This window comes from Leptinotarsa decemlineata, unplaced genomic scaffold (genome assembly GCF_025532065.1).
Source record: "Leptinotarsa decemlineata unplaced genomic scaffold, Ldec_3_MD MMD2_tig00000133_RagTag_RagTag, whole genome shotgun sequence".
In the NCBI taxonomy this organism is placed as follows: Eukaryota; Metazoa; Arthropoda; class Insecta; order Coleoptera; family Chrysomelidae; genus Leptinotarsa; species Leptinotarsa decemlineata.
In genome coordinates, this window is record NW_027412542.1 from 4,471,896 (window position 1) to 4,493,788 (window position 21,893).

At 34.0% G+C, this 21,893-nt stretch overlaps 2 protein-coding genes across 5 annotated transcripts in view; one reads left to right on the forward strand and one right to left on the reverse strand.

Annotated features, from left to right (window-relative positions):
• Ae2 (anion exchange protein Ae2) overlaps nt 1-21,893 on the reverse strand; it is a 276,285-nt gene that overhangs the window by 10,011 nt on the left and 244,381 nt on the right. For all 4 annotated transcript variants that reach the window (XM_074172605.1, XM_074172606.1, XM_074172608.1 and 1 more), the window contains one exon: nt 5,809-5,979. In XM_074172605.1, coding sequence (XP_074028706.1) covers nt 5,809-5,979 — 171 coding nt within the window. The remainder of the gene's footprint in view (nt 1-5,808; nt 5,980-21,893) is intronic.
• Nucleotides 9,119-13,103, forward strand: pnut (septin 7-like protein pnut). The gene is made up of 2 exons (XM_023157650.2): nt 9,119-9,324; nt 9,386-13,103. The coding sequence occupies exon 2, from the start codon at nt 9,576-9,578 to the stop codon at nt 11,403-11,405; it is 1,830 nt and encodes a 609-aa protein (XP_023013418.2). The 5' UTR covers nt 9,119-9,324; nt 9,386-9,575; the 3' UTR covers nt 11,406-13,103.

Sequence of the window (21,893 nt, forward strand, 5' to 3'; positions counted from 1 at the left end):
ATTGTGAATAATCAAGGAGCAGCTGTGGCGGTATTGGGACATGCCCAACTTCTGCCAAACACGCAATCTGTACGACAACTTTATGCATTTTCCGGTATTAGTCAATCTAACGTTTTCAGAATTTTACATAGACACAAGTTCCATCCGCACAAAATTAAATTAATTCATGAATTAAACGATGATGATTGAGATCGAAGGCAAGAGTTTGCGAAATTATGGCCGAGCGTATCAACAATAACCCAAATTTCTTGTACAACGTTTGCTTTTCTGACGAATGCACTTTTTTACTTAATGGAGAGGTTAACCGGCATAACTGTAGAATTTGGAGCGATACAAATCCTCATGTATTTCGAGAAGCTCACACTCAACATCCAGAAAAGCTAAACGTTTGGGAAGGAATTTTGAGAGACCACCTAATTGGACCTATGCTTATTTCTGGTAATTTAACTGGCGAATGTTATCTTGAAATGCTGGAAAATGCGATTGATCCGTTAATAACTGAACAATTAGAAAACGATCCTCTACTACTTGAACAATAATTGCATTTCCAACAAGACGGAGCTTCTCCGCACTACGCCGCACCAGTTCGCCAATACCTCAATTTGCAATACTCCGGTCGGATTGGAAGAAGAGGTCCTATGGTCCTGACTGATCCTGACTGATCTCCTGACCTGAACCCTCTGGACTTCTTTTTGTGGGGACATCTCAAGTCCAAGATTTTTGTGACTCACCCTGAAAATTTGGACGAACTACGCCAAAGAATTGTGAATGAGTGTCATCAAATAACTCCAATTATGCTGAACCATGTCACGCAGAATCGAATTTTTTGATCGTCAGCATGATGATAAAACAAATCAATTTTTTCAAGAATGTAATTTTTTGAAGATTAAGTTTGTAAAAAGGGCTTAATAAAAATGGGCTTGTACATGTAAAAATAACCAAATTATTCAAGGTGGCTCATTCGAGCCGCAAAAATGATTTTTGGCGAAAACGGTTCATCAAATTCACGTTTTTCATACACCGTTGTAAAGAGGCCTCCAAGACCTTTCAAATAAAGTATCACTCAACCCCTCTCCCCTATTCAAGTTTGAGGGGTTAAAGAGCCCCCTATTAGGGGGTTTCTCGTTCAAGCCTAAAATATACGTCAAAAGATGTTTCCCAAACAAAATCATTCGACGTGTTTCGGGAAATTTTTCCACTCACTATGGGATAAGAAATATAAGGGGTGGCTCGTCTGAAATGGAACACCCTGTATATACGAGAGTACAAGCGGAGAAAGCGAAGTGAGTAAAACAATTAGAAAGTGCGATTGAAGTATAGTAATTTGTAATTTGTGTTATTCAATAAAGTTGCTAAATTTTGATAGGCGTGTATCAATTATTCATTTATTGAGAAGTCATAAATAGACGTGACATTTATTTGTCGCCGATTCGTATTTTGACCATAAGATACGGTACTTTGATGTTCTGTTCAAATCTTGTAGTATCATCCTTCATTTCAAAATATAAACAAAACGTCCGACTGGTTACATAATTAAGGTAGGTACTATATGTGTTTTACCTGAAAAATATTTTCTTGAAGAAACTGCAAGAAAAAATAAATTCGAAAAACACATACTTTCGGGCTTACTTTCCAAAAACAACACAAATTTTAATTTTCTTTCAGAGGGTTTTTGGTTTCGTTTCTGCACTATGTTTAACCAGATATTTGTAGACAGCAATATTAATCGTCGAAAAGAAAAATGAAAAATTGAGAACTGTTCAATGCTAGTCATCGATTCGTATTTCATTGATGAATATATTTTTAAACTGAAGTTGCGGTTTGTAATCAGTTAAAATTGTTATTACTATTTATTCAGGACCAGAATTCTTTTCATGAATTTGATGCTGATTACAGACAGAAAGATAAAGAGCAAAATACGAGTCTCTCATATTCTACTACAGACAAGTTTCGATTACAATTTATTATTTGATACGAATAAATCTATCTATTATAATTTTTCTTATTTATAAAAATATAAACGGAGAAGTGATGTTTTCCACACATTATTGCTAACTATAAAGGAAAACATGCTGTTAACACATTTTTCGACCGTCTGATAATCAATTTACGTGAACACATAAATATTTATAATCTAAAATCTAAACCAAAAAAGACATGTTCAGTTTATTTTATCAGTTGCATTTGTTTTTATTCAAAGCATTTCCTCCTTTTACAGATATAATCGGAAGATGCAATGAACTCGTATTTCAGGGTGGGTACAACGTTATCAAATATTTCACTTTTTGTTTCATTCTAGAAAAAGACCTCAAATAACTTTTCGTTATGAAAGTAATAATTCTTCTATTGCTATTTTATCCGTTTCAACGTCATGGTCATCCATTGAAATGATACCCAACCCGTCGTTTGAACATTTCATTGATTTTGAATATGTATTATTTTTAATAATTTATTATATCAATGATTTATACAGGATGGGGCATCGAAAACAAAACAGATCGAATATCTTCAAAACACATGTTTTCTGAAAAAATGCAAAAACACGTCTATTTGTTATCCAAGGGTGACATCTTTCTATCACAACCTCAACTGTCATACCTCTCCCCCCACCCCTCGGTCATTAATCACCCAAAAAATTTGAATAGGGAAAGTAGTAAGTGTGACACATCATTAAAAAGGTAATTTCATAAGGAATTCGGCCATGTCAATTTTTGCTACTTAACTTTCTATTTTAGCGCCTTCTTGCGGGAAAAAAAAACTGTTTCGTATAGGGAAAGTAGTAAGTGTGACACATCATTAAAAAGGTAATTTCATAAGGAATTCGGCCATGTCAATTTTTGCTACTTAACTTTCTATTTTAGCGCCTTCTTGCGGGAAAAAAAAACTGTTTCGTATTCCAAATTATGATATTTCATTTGCAAGCTAATTTGACATACATTCGGTGACAATGCATTATGGAATTTTTCTAAGATAAAAAACAAAATAGCGGCTCCACAATGGCGGACAAGATTTGCAATTATGGTCCGATTTGATTCAAAATTGATAAGTGGTGGTTTTCATGGTCGGAAATGCAGAAAAACAATACGGTGGCTCCAAGATGGCGAACGAAATTTGTAATTACAAAACTCCTCCAGATCTGGTCATCGGAACTGTCGGGGAAGAACAAAGTCGGTGCTGTGAATATGCCTGCCATTCCAATCGTACTCTACTCGTTTGGAGTAGTGAAATATATCCGAGAGGAACTGTATCGACTCGACGAAAAGACCCAAAAAATGATGCACCTTCATAGGAGTTTGTATTCCAAATCGTCCGTACTACGGTTGTACTTCCCACGATAACTGGGATACCGTGGACCTTGAGACAATGAGAGCAGGAATTGGAGCAACGAAATCATCACCTTGACTGAAGTAGATAAGTACATCTTTCCATATTAAAAAATAATTGTTAAAAGTGGATTCTATAAATCAGACAGGCAAAGGAGTTGTACAGTTTTGCTGAATTATAAGAAAAACTTCTGGTGAAAAGTGGAGTGCTATGGCCAGGAACCGGGAGAATGTTTTTATTACGAATAGTTTCGTAGTGGGACAAAGAAACCAATTTCTCAAGCAAATTTGAGGGTGTATTAGAGAACAATATATTATAAGTCAATGTGAGGATGAGTCGCCGAAAGAGGGACTAATGTGTTCGTACTTACGTATGCCATACGAAAATCTTATGCAGCTATTTTGATTCTGTTGTAAACGAAAAATGTCTGTAACAGGGCAGGCCCGTAAATAGTGTCACAGTTTTGACAATGAATATTTGCTGGGATACAGCTGTCTCAGGTTGTTGAAAGATACTTTGCATAAATCTGAAATCATGATCAAGCCAAAGACTAAAGTTTTTGCTCTCTCGAAAGAATGATATCAATTCTCCATCTATGTGGATAGACAGAGATTCTTTCACCCCAGATCTTTCATTCTTGGATCCAAAAAGTGTAGTTTTCAACTTTTTTGGGTTGATTTTCAGGTTATGAGCACATGAGACACCGAACAACAACTGTAAATAAGCGTGTGTTGGCTGAGACGTAATATGTGAATTGCAACTTAAATACTTACATATTACACACACACAGGAAGATCAACTAATTAGTTTCGACGTGGAAAGCCTTTACACCAACGTTCCGGTCGAAGAAGCACTCCAAATCATACAGAGAAAGCTATCCGAAGACGGGAACCTGAAAGAGAGAACGAATCTACCTATAGAAGTAATTATGGAATTACTAGGATGCTGTGTACGAAACTGTTATTTCCAACTGAAGGACGAATTCTTTACACAAGATGAGGGACTGCCAATGGGATCGCCACTTTCACCAGTCATAGCCAACATATATATGGAGTGGTTTGAAACTCTGGCCATTGAAGAAGCCCACAAGAAACCTCGAGTCTGGTTGAGATATGTTGACGACACCTTCATAATATGGAACCATGGGAATACTGAACTAGACGCCTTTCTGAAACACATCAACAGCGTGAGACCTTCCATCACTTTCACAATGGAGAAGGAAATCCACAATGAATTGCCATTCTTAGACGTTTTGGTGAAGAGGACCGACACTAAGTGGGAAACATCTGTATACCGAAAACCCACTCATACGGGACAGTATCTGAACCACGAATCCAACCACCATCAATCGACAAAAAGAGGAATCATCAAGACTCTATTAGACCGTGCTTTTGGGCTTTGTAATACAAAGGAAGGTCTCGAGAAGGAACTAGACATCATCAAAAGTGATCTTCAGCGGAATGGATACTCCAAAGCGATGGTAGAAAAGACTTTGGCCAAAAGACAGCAGGAGCCTCGCAAGGAAGAGAAGCCGTCACAACCAGTGCTTGCACTTCCCTACATCAGAGGATTATCGGAGAGGATAAGAAGAATTGGTTCCAAGTACAACATTAGAACCTGTTTTAGATCCGGTAACACTATCCGTAGCAGCCTCACAAAAACCAGGCCCCCAAACGCAGACTGCGATTCCAAGAATTGCATTTACCGGATACCATGTGAGTGCGGAAAATCCTATATTGGTGAAACTAAGAGGCCATTGAATATTCGCATTGCCGAGCACAAGAAGCACACACAGCGAGGAGAAACCAGCAAATCAGGAATAGCAGACCATGTTTGGACCCATCAACACAACATCGAGTGGTCCCAAGCCGAGATCTTGCACAGAGAGGAACATTGGTTCAGGAGAAAATTTAAGGAAGCCGCATACATGTTGTCCAACAACGTATTCAGCCAGGCCAGCGTAGATATACGAAACATATGGAAACCCATCATCAAACGAGAAATGACCAACTCCCGCCAAATCGGTCATCTCTCACGGAATCAGTGAAGCGGAAAATGGAAAGTAGAGAAAGTGAAAGTATTTCAACGACCTATAAAATAGTCATCTCTCGGAGGAATCAGTCCAGTCATCACCCGAAGACGATTGTAGATACCAACAATCGAAACGTCGTGAACTAACGTGACTTGGAATCTCTACACTTTTTTATTTTTATTATTTTCTTTTTGCATTCCTTTAATTTTTATTTATTCAATTATTATATTTTTACTTGTAGGTTATTTTACTATCATTTCATTTCAGGTTTATTGTTGCTTAATATAATTGTTATTTTCAACTATTCTTTTTTAATTATTCTTTTTTACTTGTTTCAGGGATTTCAAATCATTTTATATAATAGACAATGGAAGTCCGAACTAGTGAAATTCATCACGAAACATTGTCAATCACCTTCAAACATACTTACATATTATTGGAATGTCACTTACCGCTCTCAATTCCCTTTGCGAAAATAAGTACTTTAATTGGGATCTCAGGGGCACCAATAAAATGAGGAAAAACGGGAATGCCAGTGAAGCTTTTGTCGATTTGATTATCCATAAAAAAATCAAACATATCAGTTGGATAAATGTGAACATGTGCATTTTAACAGTCCGGACCTGAAACAATTGAAAACAAATGCATTAAATTCAGTAGAAAATTTGAATTTTATTGAAAATAAAAATAACATAGTATAGCACAGAAAATGCGATTACAAATTGAACAGTATAATACTGAAAACTTCATAAAAAACTGACGGTTTTGACCAAATATCTTCGCAGGTCAAGCTAAGCCTTGAAATGTATGCACTTAAGAAATGATACTAGAATGATGGCTTCTTTCTATTATTCGGTCATTTTTTATATTTCTTACCTCTTTTCTTCATTCCGAGAAATGTCTGCCAAGCCTGCACTACTTTCGAGTGTATTATGTGTTCTAAAGATAATTAAGAATTAGCGTCGAGGCGGTTGCATTATTTTATCAAAATCAAGAGAGAATATTTCTTTTATCTTGGTGTATATTTTGATCAAAATTTGTCTTTTCCCGAACACATTAGATCGAAAGTAACTGAAGCATTGAGAGTTTATGGCTTTATAGTTCGCAATTGTAGATCTTTTCAAACATATCTGTTAGGAATCACACGTTAAAAGGTAAGACCTCGTTAGTCCTTAGCTCGCACATGTTTCGACTTCTGAAGGTTGTCGTTCGGCGGTTAACTGGAAAAAAATATTTTAAACATAAATCTGCTCTAGTTACTCTTTATTTAGCTTGCGTTAGGTCAAAATTGGAATATGGCTCTGTTCTATGGTCTCCATTCTACAATTGCTATAATACATTAATTGAAGGAGTTCAACGTCGTTTCCTAAAGTTTATTTACTTCAAATCTTATGGTATCTATTCTGATAGAGGTATTACGCAGAAAACTTGCTGGAATAATTTTTCTATACAAATTACTGCACAGCAATGTGTATGCTATGGAGGTAATATCTCCTTTACATTTATGTGTGCCTCATTCTAGAATTAGAATCACAAAAACGTTTTACAGCCGACTGGCCAGAACCAATTTGTATCTCAAGTCAGCTATCTAGCTATCCTTCATTTTCTCAAATTGTAACTTTGTAGTTATAGGCACCTATATTACATTTTTTAACATACTCAGTTAACCCTGTAAATGGTTTTGAACAGTTGGGTAATTATTATTATTATTATTTTTGTAACCGTAGTCCGCGTTGGTTAGGCCCTATCCCGCGAAGCTCCGATACATTCGGGAGAGCGCGCCAGCATCATCAAACAACAAAAACTCCCCACACTGTGAAGTAAGTGATCATTGGGTCCGAGAATCATGTGCCCTGAGCAAGCGCGGTGAGTCAAGAATGACAGCCTTCTGCATTTGTCTGGTTAAGATGTCTGCCTTAGTGCGGCAAGCAGGTAAGATTTCAAGATTCGATTTCGATTCCACCAAGGACTCCAATATAATCAGAACAACCATCTTGACAGAGTGCTCTGGATAAAGTCTGCGGAGTTTGAAGAGAAAATCTCGATATTTTATCCGTTTTTTCTCCTCTTTTCGGACGATATTCGTCTCGACAGGAGTTGAAAACTCCACGACAAATATGATTTTGCTCTGGTGGTCAAGAGGGACTACATCGGGCTTATTAGCTTGTATGAGCCAAAATTAACTTTAAAAATCAATTCTTAAGCCAGTTATATTTGTCACTCTTGCCATTTTACATTTTGTTACGGCTACAATAATTTATTGAAAGTAAGTGAAACCACGTCTTAGCTAATAAGAAACAGAAATAGAACAAATTCAAGTCCAATACTCCCTAATCCAATTCTCCCTTATATACCAATAAACTCTTTAAATTTCAGGAACAGACCTACAAAAATGCAGAATCTAGTTTCATTAACATGTCATTTGATGTTAGAAGTATTTTCATAGAGAATGGTAGATAGTTATTTATAAAGTTATAACTTTTAAAAAACTTAATTAGATTAATACAAAAATTTAGAAATCAATTTTTAGTATAACCAGACCGTATATCAGAAGAAATGATGGCATAGAAAAATATTCAAGAGTCAGTACATATTCGAAATGATCGTACTTCACTTCACCAAGAAGTAATTGAAAAAAACCATTTGAATACTGACATAGTTGGTACTGTGTTTTCCAAATGTGAAAAATTCATCATTTATTGTTTTATTATTATAATCAATATAAATAGGTACATCTGAATCAAACTAAATTATTCAAAGATATGAACTATAAGTATGAAATCTATGTAAATACAAAATGGCAATACCTACAAGAGTATGGCAATATGGCAATACAAGAGTATATCCATATTTAGTTTAGATCATCAATATTAGAGATGAAACAAGAACCTGTTAATATAGTTAAAAAAATTATATACACTGAAATCATAAATAGATAAAAAATTAATGCTAGCAACATTTAAAAAATATATTGGTACGTGGTAGAAGATCATCATGAAAAATGAGAAATAATTTACTGTATTCGTTTGAAAATGTCCTTATAGGACGAAACTGTAGTAACGTTAGTTACAAATACAAGTGGTAAAAAACATACAAAGTTTTATTTCTCATTTTTCATGAATGTAACATTCATAAACCCGTTGATATTCTGCAGAGAACTCAATATACGAAACTGACAAAATTTCACATATGTTTATTGTTCAATTGAAATCATATATATTCAGTGATAAGAATTGAAAATCCCACTATTTTTATTAGGTAACTTGTTTTAGATGTCTATAAATATTTGATGAGCTGTAAGACAGTTTTCAAATATTTTTTGCAAATTTTCATTCTACAAAGAGAATATCTAACAATGAAAAAGGCGTAATGTTGAATAAATTGATGTGTTGCATGTAGCCGTTACTTCATGAAAAATGATAAATAAAACTTCATATGTTTTTACACCCTTTGTATATGAAGAATAAACTCGTGGTTCATTCTTTATCCATAAGAAAAAAGTAAAAAGTATTTCAGTAATGTATATCATCATACTTATATATGTGAAAAGTGACATGACGTCATTAACAAAGATAATAACTGGTTTCTGAACGACAAAAAGTGTTTCCTAAATAACGGAGTTGAACATCGGAACACACTGATACATTTTATTATAGAACAGCGTTTGCATAGAATGATATACGCGAGTTGACAACGTAGGTCAATCGGATTCTGACGCTACTGCGCATTGTTCGTTTTCCATGTTCTGTGGTAAATACCGCCCCGAGTCCCTCAACCCTCCTCCCCCATCGACCCGAAGCCAGCGTACACTTTTGCAAGTTGCGAAGGCGAGCACAAAGCAGAAACCAACACAGCGCGCAACGCGCATATTAATCGTAACGAATCCGGTCGAAGGTGTGCCAGACTGACCTGCATCTTTAATGTTTATATTTACCTACAAAGTGAACTGTGAATCAATCAAAATTTTGGTAGGTGCTATTGATCTCTTCAGAAAATATTTTGATCTTAACAAATCACGTTTATTTACAGATATGGATTCGTGAGTCTCGGGCGTGGCTAACCAGATAAACATTACTCATCGCCGGTGACAGTTGAGAGCAAAAAAGTTCCCTAATCTCATTCCTACTTCTTACTTGCTCAGTGTCGGTGATACGAGGTAAATCGCGGAATTTAAACAATGTTGATTTGAGGAGGAAAAGGAGGGGATTTTTGTGCTACAATGAGTGCCAATAATGTGAATGCTCAAGTTCCTACCACACAAGCGACGGCGACGATCAAATCCAGACCAAACATTATGCCTAGTAATTATATGTATACGTCGAGCAGTGCATTGTTGAACCGCAATGCAGAAAATAAACCTACCCCACCACCTACTCTGCCAAAATACACTTCTAGCTTCAACGCAGGCAGTAGTTTAAATAGGGAAAGGGATAAGGACAGCATCGGAGGATCCTATAGGCTTTCCAGCTTGGATCGACTAGCTATGAGACAAAAATTCATGGACCAGCAAAACAGTTCAGCCAATGGAAGTCCTCAGACTAATGGAAGTACTGATATCACTTCAACAACAGCTTCACTGCAAAGCAAGAGAGAAATGTTCTTTACGTCTACCGAATCTGCCAACTCTGTTAGTAAGGATTCCAATCGTCTGAACAAAACTCCCTCGATGGAAAAGCCTGTTGACCCACCATTGAAGCTAGCTTCTCCTGATTCCACCAAAGACGATGCCATTAAAGATTCAGTGTGTGAATCAATACCCGATGTAGTGAAAGAACGTCCCAAACCAAAAGAATTGGACGGATACGTGGGTTTTGCAAATTTACCCAATCAGGTGTATAGAAAGGCTGTTAAAAAAGGTTTCGAATTTACATTGATGGTCGTGGGTGAATCTGGTTTAGGAAAGTCAACTTTGATTAATTCAATGTTCCTGACGGAAATTTACAACTCTACAGACTATCCGGGACCTACGCAAAGACTTAAGAAAACTGTAGCTGTTGAAACAACGAGGGTGATGTTGAAAGAAAACGGTGTGAACTTGCATTTAACTATGGTTGACACCCCGGGATTTGGAGATGCTGTTGATAACAGTAATTGCTGGACGCCCATAATTGAGTTTATAGAAAGTAAATATGAAGACTATCTGAATTCTGAGGCCAGAGTAACTCGAAAAGTCAGTCCCGATCAACGTGTTCACTGTTGTTTGTATTTCATCCAACCGTCTGGCCACGGTCTGAAATCTCTGGATATAGAATTCATGAAGCGGCTCTGTGACAAAGTGAATATTATTCCTGTTATAGCAAAGGCAGATACATTGACTGACGATGAGTGCTCTTTGTTCAAAAGGCAAATCCTAAATGAAATCACCCAACACAAAATTAAAATATATGAGTTTCCTGACACATCTGAAGACGACGAGGAACTTAAATTGAACAAATCGCTGAAAGACAAAGTGCCTTTTGCAGTAGTGGGTTCAAATGCAGTTATAGAAGTCGATGGCAAGAAAGTGCGAGGTCGTAGGTATCCGTGGGGAATTGCCGAAGTGGAGAATCTCGAACACTGTGATTTTATAGCACTGCGTAATATGGTTATAAGAACACACTTGCAGGATTTGAAAGATGTTACTAATAATGTACATTATGAAAACTACAGGTGTCGTAAACTAGCTGGTCTAGGCACCGATGGAAAGCCGTCTAGGATATCAAATAAAAATCCTCTAGCACAAATGGACGAAGAGAAACGGGAACACGACCTAAAAATGAAGAAAATGGAGGCAGAGATGGAGCAAGTGTTTGAAATGAAAGTGCGTGAGAAAAAACAAAAATTGAAAGATAGTGAGGCGGAATTGACTAGGCGGCACGAGGCTACGAAAAAGACTCTGGAACAACAAGCAAAAGAATTGGAAGAGAAGCGTAGGCAGTTCGAAATGGAAAAGGAAGCATGGGAGAGAGAAAATCAGGTGACCGTTGAAGAGTTGAGAAGGAGGTCTTTGGAGGGCAGCAGAGAGACTGTCGATGGTAAAAAGGAAAAAAAGAAGAAAGGACTTTTCTAACAGTCATTGGAGAACTTCTGGTGAAGTGTCGATGTGTTCCACATATTAAACTGCTTGAAAAATGTTGGGCTTGATATTTGGTTAGGATAGCTATCAAGGTAATGAGCTAGTCAACATTTTTTTTTATACTCAAAAATCAGTTGATCAATATACCCTCCAATATACCTATATTTTTATAATGTTTTAAAATTAGACTCTTATGGGTGATGATTTCATGAGTAGGCAGTAGGTAAATTGTTTGCACTTTTTTTTTGTAAGACATGATTTTTAATATATGTATGAGTCCTTAATCAGTTGTTTCTCATTGAACATTAGAAATTATTTCAGCAATCTAAAATAATGAGGTAATATTGAAAGTTGGGTTCAATAGTAATTTAAATTACATATTTTTTGCATTGGTAAACTAAATAAAAATTAGTGCAATAAACATATATTTTCTATTAAATTAAACAAAACACATAACAACTAATAAATATGGAAAAGCATACAAAATTAAGTGGCCACTGTAAATCAACCTGTTATTTTCATGAAGATGAAACCAGCTTTTTTTTTCAGTTGATGAATTCTAGATTTTCCTTTAAATAATACAATTTTGAAACCAATATTGAGTTTCTTGGATAGAAAAAACATTTAATTTCAATATTGTTAAAATAAATTAAAAATTCCTTAAAACGGAGGTTCAAATTTCCTAATTTACCCATAAAATGAAAATAATTCGGAAATTCGTCATCTAGAAACATCTAAGTACAAACGTTAACATTTAACATTCAGTTATTTCGATCAGCTGTTTCTTCCCTATACACAACAAACTCACACTCCTAGGTTTCACTACTATTTAAAAATAATAATTCTTTGTTGCCGTTCTTTGGAATGATTTCATTTTTTTGCTCAAATTTTCAAAAGATGCATGGGTTTCCCAAGTAATGCTAACAAATGGCACATAAAAGATGCATCCTGCATTAGTTTTATAATGAAAACACTACTCTTTGCTGATATAAAATATCAATGAACAATTACTTTATGAAATTAATATAATAAATATAATTAATAAATAGTTAGGGACTGCTCATAATTTGAGAGCCAACAACTGATAAAGTTGGCAGGTTTAGGTGGATGCAAGTGGAAAGTGAAAATGGAGACCTAAGTAATGTGAAAGCGTTGGGATGATTTTCAAAAAAACACTGGATTATCTTAAGCACATACACACAGTTTTTGTTAGTTTAAATCACCAAATTTGAAGAAGGTGGAGTTGATGGTATAAAATCATAAAGGTGAACCTTTGAGACCAAAAGGTTGATACTTGAATGAATATGTCTCAACTGATTTTTGAGTTTTCGATCCAGTGATCAGGTTAAAAATAGTTAACTAGCCATGTTGGAAATACTTTGATCTGAGATGTATGTTTCATTCATAACTTGAGTGGCAAATTGAACTTTCTTAGTTTTTTATAATTGCATTTGTTGTATACATTTATGATAATTTTATCTCCATAGAGCTTCAGTCAAACAAAGAAACCAGATATTTTGACTGTAAAAGACTGGAGTTGATTGCTCTGGTGAAATAATTTTGCAATAGTTTTTGTTGTAGATTAGGATCTATAGAACATTTTTATAAATAGTGATTGGAACAACTGGCTGTAAAATATTTATTTAAAATGTATATTAATGACACTTTCATTATATATCTTGAAATTTGTGATTGATTTTTTATATTTCATCTATTCTATTTGGTCTGGGCTCAAAAAGAGATGTATACATTTTTTTCTTAGCTAAATGTGGATTTACAGAACCATTTTTTTAAAGTAATAGAAATTTCGCTCTGAACTATTGAGTCCCAGTAAGTACATGAATTTTAAAAAAATATAAATTTAAGCCAAATACAATGTGCAGAATGTTTTGTCAATCATATTGAAACAGAACTAGGGAGATAACTGATATGTCTCTGCGCCAGTTTTTTCAGATATATCATTAAATTTTTTAATTGTAAATATAACTATATTTTGGCTCAACTTGTGAATGTGAAATTCAAAATCTATTAGGGACAGGAGAACAGTCTCCCATTTCTCTAAGAATCACCAGAATACAATTTATTTTTATTGCCTCAGCAGGCTCAACCACCCTATAAAAGTACAATACAATTTCTTTCCTTCAACAATCCAAACTTACTGTTGAAAGGAGATAAGACTAGTTCCATTTAAAAACAATCAAATTTTATCTGTTATCTTGCCAACAAAAGAAAATGTTTTGAATTGCTAACTTGAGAGGATTGACTTTTCTCATTGATAACAAGTAAGAAAACATTGTATTTCTTATCTCTACCAGAGATTTACAATTTTTAAAATCAGCATTCTATATTTTATTGGTTATTTATAAAACTGTTCAGAGGACCCTAATTACACAAGTGATAACAATGTCTTTATGATTGGAAGTATGAGAAAGAATAATTCTTCTAGAGTAACCATGTGTGAAAGACTTCCAGTTAGAAAAATATTATAAACATACTGCCACAAAAGCATCATGCCATTGTAGTAGATGCATATATTCTGTCCAGGTTCAGTATTTTTCTTAATAATGGTAGTATAAGCTGATTTGTAATACTTTTTAAATTATCTTGTGACATTGAAAACATTCCTTTCATCCAGCATGAAATAACAGAATTACATACAGAAATGGTGATTGAAAATTTCATTCTTGGTTTCCTCAAATCTGATATCTACTATAAAATAGCAAAAACTGCCATAATTTATGAAAGTTATATTTTGTGTCACATTTTTTTGAACGTGAATATTTTCAAAATCTCAAATAAATATAATTTTAATGTTAAAAATGTATTTTCTTATGTAAATCATTGCCAGTTTGACCTTTTACAATTACTTGTGATGCACTATTTGGAACCTTTGCTGTAGTAATGAATTTTACTGGAGTTTTATCCCAACACCAATCTGTTATTTTCAACACTTCGACTCGTGTTTCGATCACGAAGGGATCATCTTCAAGAGGAAGATTAAACTCAATCTTCCCCTTGAAGATGATCATTTGGTGATAGAAGCACATGTCAAGGTGTTAAAAATAACGGTTTGGTGTTGGGATGAAACACTCCTGAAATATTCTTTCATAATTATGTCACTTCTGTTACTTGAAATGACCTGGAAAATAATCAGAGGAATTTTATTTCTAACGATAAGAGTTTTTATGACGGACGCCTCTCTGCTCAAATACTGAAAGTATAATTGATGAAGTACAATGTTAATGTGAACTTTTCTGTATAAATTACTTAGTTATTAGAAATTCTGAATCACCATTCGATTTCATGTGCTAATTTGTGTTTAGAAATTATATATTTACTAGATTTATCATAAAAAAACATTTTTGCTATCCAAAGAGCTCCTATATTAGACATTGTCTGGTCAAAAAGGTATATACTGAATAGACTGAAGTTTTACATTTAGAGAATTGAAAAAGAATTGTAGCTTAGAATAATTTTCACTGAAAAGTAATGAGGTCTATGTAATTTTGAAAAAACAGTTCAACTGAATAATTGTAAAGAACTTCATACATATTCAGCATATCAATTGTTAATCAGACAGTACCTGCTATTGAACATGATGAATGACTAAATGAGTAAGATAGATATAAATTTTATTTATTCCAAAAAGTTTTTCATATAATATAGAACCTACCTACAAAAAGGTAATATTGAATTATGTCAAAAATAAAGTCTTTATGAAGTGAACAACTGGAATGATTTATGCCAATTCCCTCTCCGTAAATAACCTCAAACCCTTTATAATTTCCCTTGTAAATGGTCGATATTTTAGACCTAGAATTTAGTTTTGATAATTCAAATATAGAGTGATCTATTTCGAACAAACTAGGAGCAAAAATAAGGTGTTACTTGCCTAAAATTATCAAGATTTCCACAAAGTTAGAGATTTTGATATGATTTTGCTAGCTTACCGTAAATCAAGCAGATATTACAGAGTTTTTTTATGAAAACAACATCATATGACAAAAAAGTTTGAACAGCAACAAAAAAAATCCTAAATTGAAAGGGCTATATTTTTAGGGGAGATTCATTTTTGGAAAAAAGTTTTCTGCTTTTATGAGTACTTATTGACCTATATATAAAAAATTAGGGAAACTTCATATGAAAATGGAGTTGTTTTCAAAGTACTTTTTCTGTAATTCAATGTTCATGTGAAAGTAGTTGATTGAAACGAACTTTTTTCAGTTTTTATCTGAAAGTAACTTCTAGGTATTATCTACACATCTTTGTAAAGAGTTAATTTTGAACTTATTGCTTTCTTTCTTCCTTCCTTCGAAAGTTTCCCTCATTTTTTGCATAGAGATGGAAAACTGGAAAGACACAAAAAATCATAGTTCAAAATAATACTATGATACATTTTAGAGTACAGTTCAAAAATAGGTATTGCTTTAATTTCAAGTTAGTATAACCATCTCTAGCACGAAGACACTTTATACAGTGTCATCTCCAAAGTATGCACCACATGGGAAACTTATTTATTAAGGGTTTTTCGACAAAAAGTTATTCTTGATAAAAGTTTGTGCATCCCCTAAAACTAAACATGCACCAACAAAATACAGTAAATCACACGTAATATACGAGGAGCCTTCAAATATTTGATTTTGTGACAATAGTAAAGTACTCTTATTTCAGCATTGAAAAATACATCTAGATTTGAAGTCATAGCCATCTAAGTGGAGTTTTATTTTTTTACCCAATTTTTTTCAATGGGGACTACAAAAAACAAATTTTTGCTAAAACGATAAAAAGACAACATCCTGTATACGACGGTTCATTTTAAAAGCTTGTAATATTACAAATTACACAACTGTCGTGTTAACCACGGTCAATTTTTTTTTTATTCAATAATATCAAATCAAAAAACATCAAATAGGTATTTCTGAACAAACTCATTGATTTCCTGGAGATTTTCTTTTCCAAAATAAGTGTTTTAAGTCGAATCTCCAAAAAATCAATGAGTTTGTTCCGAAATACCAATTTTATTTTCATGTTTTGTGATTTGATATTATTGAATATTAAGTTCTCATTACAATACTGTATAATTTTGAGAAATTTTCGGTGATAACAAAAAATAAAAATAACTGCACCAAAAACTTTCAAAATTAATTTACTTTTTAAAACAATTGACCGTGGTTAACACCATAGTTGTGTACTTTGTAATATTACAGACTTTTAAAATGAACCGTCTTATACAGGATGCTGTCTATTTATTGTTTTAGCAATTTTTTTTTCGTAGTCTCCATTTAAAGAAATGGGTCAAAAATAAAACTTCACTTAGATGGCCATGACTTCAAATCTAGATGTATTTTTCAATGCTTTACTCTTGTCTCAAAATCAAATATTTGAAGGCTCCTCGTATATTACGTGTGTTGTACTGTATTTTGTTGGTGCATGTTTAGTTTTAGGGGATGCAGAAACTTTTATCAAGAATAACTTTTTGTCAAAAAACCCTTAATAAGTAAGTTTCCCGTATGGGGATGACACTGTATATGAGATTTCAAATTCTTTTTCACTCAGGATATGGGTAAGTATCATTGCACTACTTTGGGCACTGGTTTTTAAGCTGCCAGTTTGCAGAGAAAGCAAAATTCATTCAAGAACTCTAGGGTATAGAAATTGTGACAACACATGGAATAAGTCTAAAAGTAATAGATAAAGATGATAATATACATCACTTGAATTGAAAAGGGAATATTTTTAGAGGAGATAAGTTTGCCGAGAAAAAACCTTTGACTCTTTACTTCTCCGCCCTTAAACAAAACATGTTTGAACTACAAGCGGGTTCCCCACTTTTTTGTAAGTTCTTCACATTTTTTCTAGGTTATCAGTTATTTGGTGAGAGAAGAACTTGCCATCATACTCTAAAACAGAAAATAGTGTGTGAAACTTCTCAAGTTCCAAGCTCTTTCTATTTATTTTGTGTGATTTTACTCACCATCACTCATACATCCATACTGACCCAACCATTGCCAGCAACCCCCTAAAAAGGGCAGAGCGAACCACCTACTGTGGGCTTAGCTTCATTATTGTAAGTGAACCATTTCATGTTATTGTGACTTTGATAAATTGAATGGTTGTTATGGGCTCACAAGAAAGTTTCAGTAAAATCTCTTCTGTACATTGGGAGAACTTCCTAACAATAGAATATCATACAATAAAACAGACTGGATTTCATCAAAATACAAATTCCTCACACATTATGAATCAAAATTCCCCATATACCGAACTTTGGTTTCTTTTGATTGCACTGGTGATATGTTGGCGCCAAGTAAGAGGTCATCACAAAACACACATTAAACATGAATATAAGTAAATATGTTCAAGACTTCGAAATTAATACATAAACCACAACTGAATCTTTCAAATAAAAACTGACATCACTTCTTCGAAGCAAAATTTTTCTTAGCTTGTTTTTGATATTTCATTCAGTTTACATGTTTATTTGATGAAAATGCCTAAACAAATTTTTTTGTGCTAATGTTGCGCGGTTTTGTAAACTGTTCAATGAAAATCTCAGTATAAAATGTTACTTGAATACGTTATCTATTTCAATCAAGTATCGATCACTTCCATCACAAATGTAATTTTCTCACTTCAAAGACATCATGTTTCATTTGTAAAATATAATTTAGAAATTTGATCAGTTGAAAGAATCGATAGTGAATAGGCGTGAGTTCGATCCCCACCTCGATCAGATATTTTTCTCAAGAGAATTCATCTAATTGAAACTGACAAGATTCTGCAACGTTACAAGACTGACGGCCGCGAATAAACAAGATACTCCCTAGGTGGCTCGGGGAGTTATTAATATTGTTACCCAGAACACAAGGCTAATGACCAAAGTAGTCGATGCCGTTGACAAAAAAAATAATCTTTTGTTAGGTAGAATTGGAACTTCGGCCATATGATGAATTTGATTCTCGACGCGCGTTTCTCTAAACCAAATTGGCATCATCAGGAGATGACTGAAAGTAACTCTTACAGCTGTAGTTTTCATTAACATCTGAACGAATTATCACCTTACATAATGAGGGTCATTAAATGAATTTAATGGCACTTATATGAGAGCCATTGATAGTTTCTCCATAGCTGTAAGATTTAGTTTTATGCATCTCCTGATGATGCTAATTCGGTTAGTGAACTTGCGTCGAAAGTCAGTATTTTATTCTGATAACATTAGACCGCCTAAGGAAATCCTAAGATTCATTGTTGGCCTGTTATTTGTTGTCAACTCAACAAGTGAGTATCTCAATTTTATAGAGAAATACTGCAAATCAATGGCTTCATTAGGTACCTTGACAAAAACAATTTTTATTTCAAATTTCTCCGACGAATGCACCTAAATAGTTATTTCGCGAAACTCTTTGAATAAGAAATCGTTCATTACTCAAGAGATCGTTTTTAGACTGAAACTCAGATTGAATCATAAACGCTGTGACATCATTGTATGCGTTATGTAGGGACCTATAAATAGACCTGATGAAAAAATCCATTGAACCCTCCTACTTTGTCGACCCTAACCCCGAAATCGCTCTTTTCTCTATCCTTTTTCAATCGGAGTTTGTATTAGAAGGGTCCTTATTGAACGCTGACTGTATTCTATTGAAGGAATAATGGGTATTTTAGTTATGAATTGAAATGGTTTTCTTAGTCAAGGTAGGTATTATTTTAGAGAGATACTATTCATCGCGAATCAATATTTCTTTGAAAAAGTTTTAGACTAATTGACAGTTTTTACAGCGGTAATGTACATCATTGCTCATGAAAAGCGCTGTAAACATCAATATTTCTGCAGGTTATCGTAAATTTCGTAATTTCTTGGAAATGTTTTCAACATCAATCGATAAAAATGCGTGCAATCTCATGACTTCAAAATTTTTGCTTTTAACTGCTTTCATATAGGTATAATAACTATTTACCTAACAGAATTTGGAAAATAATAGATTCACATACATACAGTCGTTTTAAATTAGTGCACAATGTAACCCCTGATTATTTCTTTAAATGCATATTATTTATGTTCTCGTTTCGAAAACTTTATTAGAGTTAGATAGGAACTGAGAAACTAGCCATAACATTTTCGGTTTATTCAACTGAAAAAGAACAGAATGAATTTTCGAAATGAAATGAACTGGAATTCTGTTTTATTTATATCATTATAAAGGTTAATTCACTGTAGCAAACAAATCACCCTGTGATTGTATAATTATATTACTAATAGCTAAATCAAGAGCAGGTGCTTGAGAGGAATTAAACTCATCGAAGCGTTTAGTGTGTTTATATCGTTTTTTCCATTCTTTCTCAGCAACGTCAGACAAACGTTCAACGCACTTTAAATTCGTTAGGGTTTAGATCTGGATGATGTGGCAGTCTTACTACTGACTTACTGCTTACCATGATTTTCCATTATCCTATCGATATCATATACTTCAAATTGTGGTTTGTAGATTTATATTATACATCTATTTCCTGTATATCATCTGTGAATTGTATATTGCGTCGACTCTACTACTCTTTCACTCCTTATTTTCTTGGAAATTATCATTTCGTGTAACCACTTCGAATAACAGTTTTGCACAAGTGATCATTTTCATTCAGAATTTTTTTATGTAGGTATTCGTCGCATAGTCGGGATTTTTTTCTCGGTTTTATAAAAGTTGATCACATATCGATGAAGAAGCCGTTTGTTAAAATGATCAAAGATCGATTTTGGAGCTTTTTCACTTCTTTTTTCATTCGGAGTGGAGAATAAGGTCGCCTTACCATCTTCGATTTGAATCACATCACTATTTGTTCCTTAAATGGTATTCATACATAGACCCGTTGTTATTGCACTTAGATCTTGATTTTTTCAAGATTTTCATAAGGTGGAAAACATTTGCCATCACTTTCCTTGTTTGTTGTGTTAAAACTGTATGCCAAGGTTGAGATGTAAATTCAATTTTCAATGCAAAGATTTTTATCTAACCTGTTGCAACTGAGCGTTCTCAACGTCTTCTAACGCGTTTCTAGTAGACAGGACGATATCAAAATTAAAAAGCCCTTTCTACATTTGACAAGCTGTACTTGGATTGATAGATAAGGAACAACATAATTATCGGCAAAAATGAAGATTCTAATTCTAAACGTATTTTTCCTCGCTGAATATCAGGTGTTCAGACTATACCAGTCTGAGGTAATATTATTAAACATCACCAAAAGTTGTTCAGCTTGCCGATGAGCTGAACAATTTCCACCTCTGTGGTGTGAATTTATTTCAGAGGCACCTACTTCATTCTTTTCTACTTTATTCTTTTCTATTGTCAAAATATTTGCTGTCCTTTCCACCGGCTACCAAAATACATTGCATAGGGAAACGGGAATTCTATTCCTCATATAATTTCACTTTCCTTATTTATAGTAATTCTTATGTGTGTCCTCAGGGGTTCCAGAACTGTTCTCGTTCTCCAATGAGTTGGTAACGGGACTCATGCAAACCCTTCTTCTTTATTCATCGAATCTACGATCATTTCCATCCAACTGTCCTTAGTGATGAGTATTTATAACTACTTCAAACTGCATCTCCAAATTGGCAATTACTTCAATGAGATTCAAATTAGTTCCAGGGTCAAGCCTACTTATCAAATTACTGGTCACCGCTTGTTTTGATTTTATAATATGTTGGAATATGTGATGTTTCTTTTGTATTTGTGCATCTGATATAGGTAAAAACGATTTTCCCCTATAATAAAAAAATATTTTTCGAATTGGGAGGGGTATATTTTTAGGAGACATTGATTTTTGGTAATGACTGGTTTCAACTTTCTATGTATATTACTGAAGTTTAATCCCAACACCAAACTGTTATTTTTAACACCTTGACACGTGTTTCAATCGCCGAGTGATCATATTTAAGATGAAGATTAAACTTCCTCTTGATGGTGATCACTTGGTGATCGAGGTGTTAAAAATAACGGTTTGGTGTTGGGGTTAAACTCCAGTAATATTCATTACTACACCACAGATTCCAAACAGTGCATCACAAGCTTTCTATGTGTCCATCTTTATACAAAAAAATGTGGGAATCTTCCAAATAAAGGAAGAAATCAAATAACTTCAAAATAAACTTTTCTCTGAGACATGTAGATCATGCAAATGAGTAACTTTCGAATACAAACTGGAAGAAAAAGTACTTTCAAAACAACTGCTTTTTCAAGGACTTCACCAACTATGCCCCAAAAATGCCACGCTGCTTCGAATTAAAAGAGAACTTGCAGAACTAAACCACAGTAGGAAAAGAGTGGAAATAGTCTGGGTAACATCTCACACAGGCATTAAAGGCAACGAAATCGCTGACGCAGAACTTCCATTACATATCCAGGAACCTATCAAATATCCCAGGTTCCACACGAAGATCTATATAACGACATAAAAAAACCATATTCAAACGATGGAAAGAACGGT